This window comes from Limulus polyphemus, unplaced genomic scaffold, assembly GCF_000517525.1.
Source record: "Limulus polyphemus unplaced genomic scaffold, Limulus_polyphemus-2.1.2 Scaffold95, whole genome shotgun sequence".
NCBI classification, from domain to species: Eukaryota; Metazoa; Arthropoda; class Merostomata; order Xiphosura; family Limulidae; genus Limulus; species Limulus polyphemus.
This window is the reverse complement of record NW_013665705.1, coordinates 218,785-220,397: the sequence shown is the minus strand read 5'-3', so window position 1 is coordinate 220,397 and position 1,613 is coordinate 218,785. Positions and strand designations below refer to the sequence as shown.

The 1,613-nt window shown below is 40.3% G+C and overlaps 1 protein-coding gene across 2 annotated transcripts in view; it reads left to right on the top strand.

Moving 5' to 3' along the window:
* The first annotated feature begins 279 nt into the window (after positions 1 to 279).
* LOC106469272 (TBC1 domain family member 30-like) overlaps positions 280 to 1,613 on the top strand; it is a 178,569-nt gene continuing 177,235 nt past the window's right edge. For both annotated transcript variants that reach the window (XM_013929761.2, XM_022398425.1), the window contains exon 1: positions 280 to 1,308. In XM_013929761.2, the coding sequence (XP_013785215.2) occupies positions 402 to 1,308 (907 nt within the window). In that variant the 5' untranslated portion in view covers positions 280 to 401. The remainder of the gene's footprint in view (positions 1,309 to 1,613) is intronic.

Genomic DNA, 1,613 nt, shown 5'->3' with positions numbered 1-1,613 from the left:
ATACGACTGAGGGTGATTTGATACGTCACTCTTTAGGAAACAATTGGCGTATAACCGTAGTATCCTTGTCTGTAAAACTATTGTAAAATGCACGTTTCGTACAAGTAGTTATACAGTGTACGTGTATAAAAGGCTCTGTATAAGCATAGCTTATACGAAATAAGCTTCATGTGTAGCAGACGACGTCTATTGGAGGCGCATGCGCTCTGTGTTGTCACAGCAGGTGTAGCCGTTTACATCCTGTCTCGCGCCAGCATTCTGTGAACTATATCTTGTATAAACAACATGCACAACTGCCAAAGAACCACTTGTTAGCAGGGAACTGCGATAACATCTTCAGTTGCCGATCGATGTGGTTCACGATGAAATAGTTTTAGTTTCTGAGACTTCACCGACACGGCATGTCCTTTTCTGAAATCGGAACTTCCAAATTTCAAACCCAGCTCAGTTCTGAGCATAACGGGAACGTAGCGGAATTTTACGAGATTCCGCTTAATCCACCTGAAAATGTTTCCGAAATTCCGTTAGAAAACATCACTTCATGCTCACGCTATGACCACGTGGCCAACCTAGGTAGCCCTAACAGCAAAGTGTCGTCTAGTTCATGTGACAAAAACAACAAAGATGCGATCAGAAAAGTTACGTCTCGTAACATCAGTTTCTATGGTTACGTGTCTCACGGAAAGAAAAGTTTAGATTACACTACAGTAGTCAATTATGAAGATTCTTCAGACTTCAAGGACGAAACACCTACTAGAGCTGAGTGTGAATGTGCACCTGAAAGTTTGGCTTTCAGTGTTCAACAAATGGACGAAGCCCGACTTCGATATTTAGTGAAAGAAAATGCTTCAGAAAATAGTGTTAGGTTTAACAGTTCTAGCTGTGACGTCCAACTTCAGTCAGAGGATGTTGAAGAAGATCCCACAAAGCCTCATTTCTCTCAGCTCTCAAACATCGAGGAAGATCCCACAGAGTCTTCCTTCTCCCAACGTTTTTCACAAGAGTGTTCCATCAGTTCCTTGAATCCACCTGACTTAGAGCATTGTATCCAGAAATCCCTTGAAGATTACCAAGGGTTAACATTACCTGTCCAAACATTACCCAGAGAGCGAAAGTCTTCGTTAGTAGAAGATCTTCTTCACGAAATTTACGGTCCCCTATCCCCCTCTGATCGCCGGTCAAGTGCGGACAGCGAACATTTCACTGATGGATCGGTTACTGACTTTACATGGGCAATTAATCACTTTATGATGGGAGGCGAAAAGGGAAGACGAGCGAGGTATACTCGATCGAGTTTACTTAGTAAAGGTATGAATTGATCTAGTTTACTTAGTAAAGGTATGAATTGACCGAGTTTACTTAGTAAAGGTATGAATTGATCTAGTTTACTTAGTTAAGGTATGAATTGACCGAGTTTACTTGGTAAAGGTATAAATTGATCTAGTTTACTTAGTAAATGTATGAATTGATCGAGTTTACTTAGCAAAGGTCTGAATTGATCTAGTTTACTTAGTAAAGGTATGAATTTATCTAGTTTACTTGGTAAAGGTATGAATTGACCGAGTTTACTTAGTAAAGGTATGAATTGACCGAGTTTACTTAGTAAAGGTATG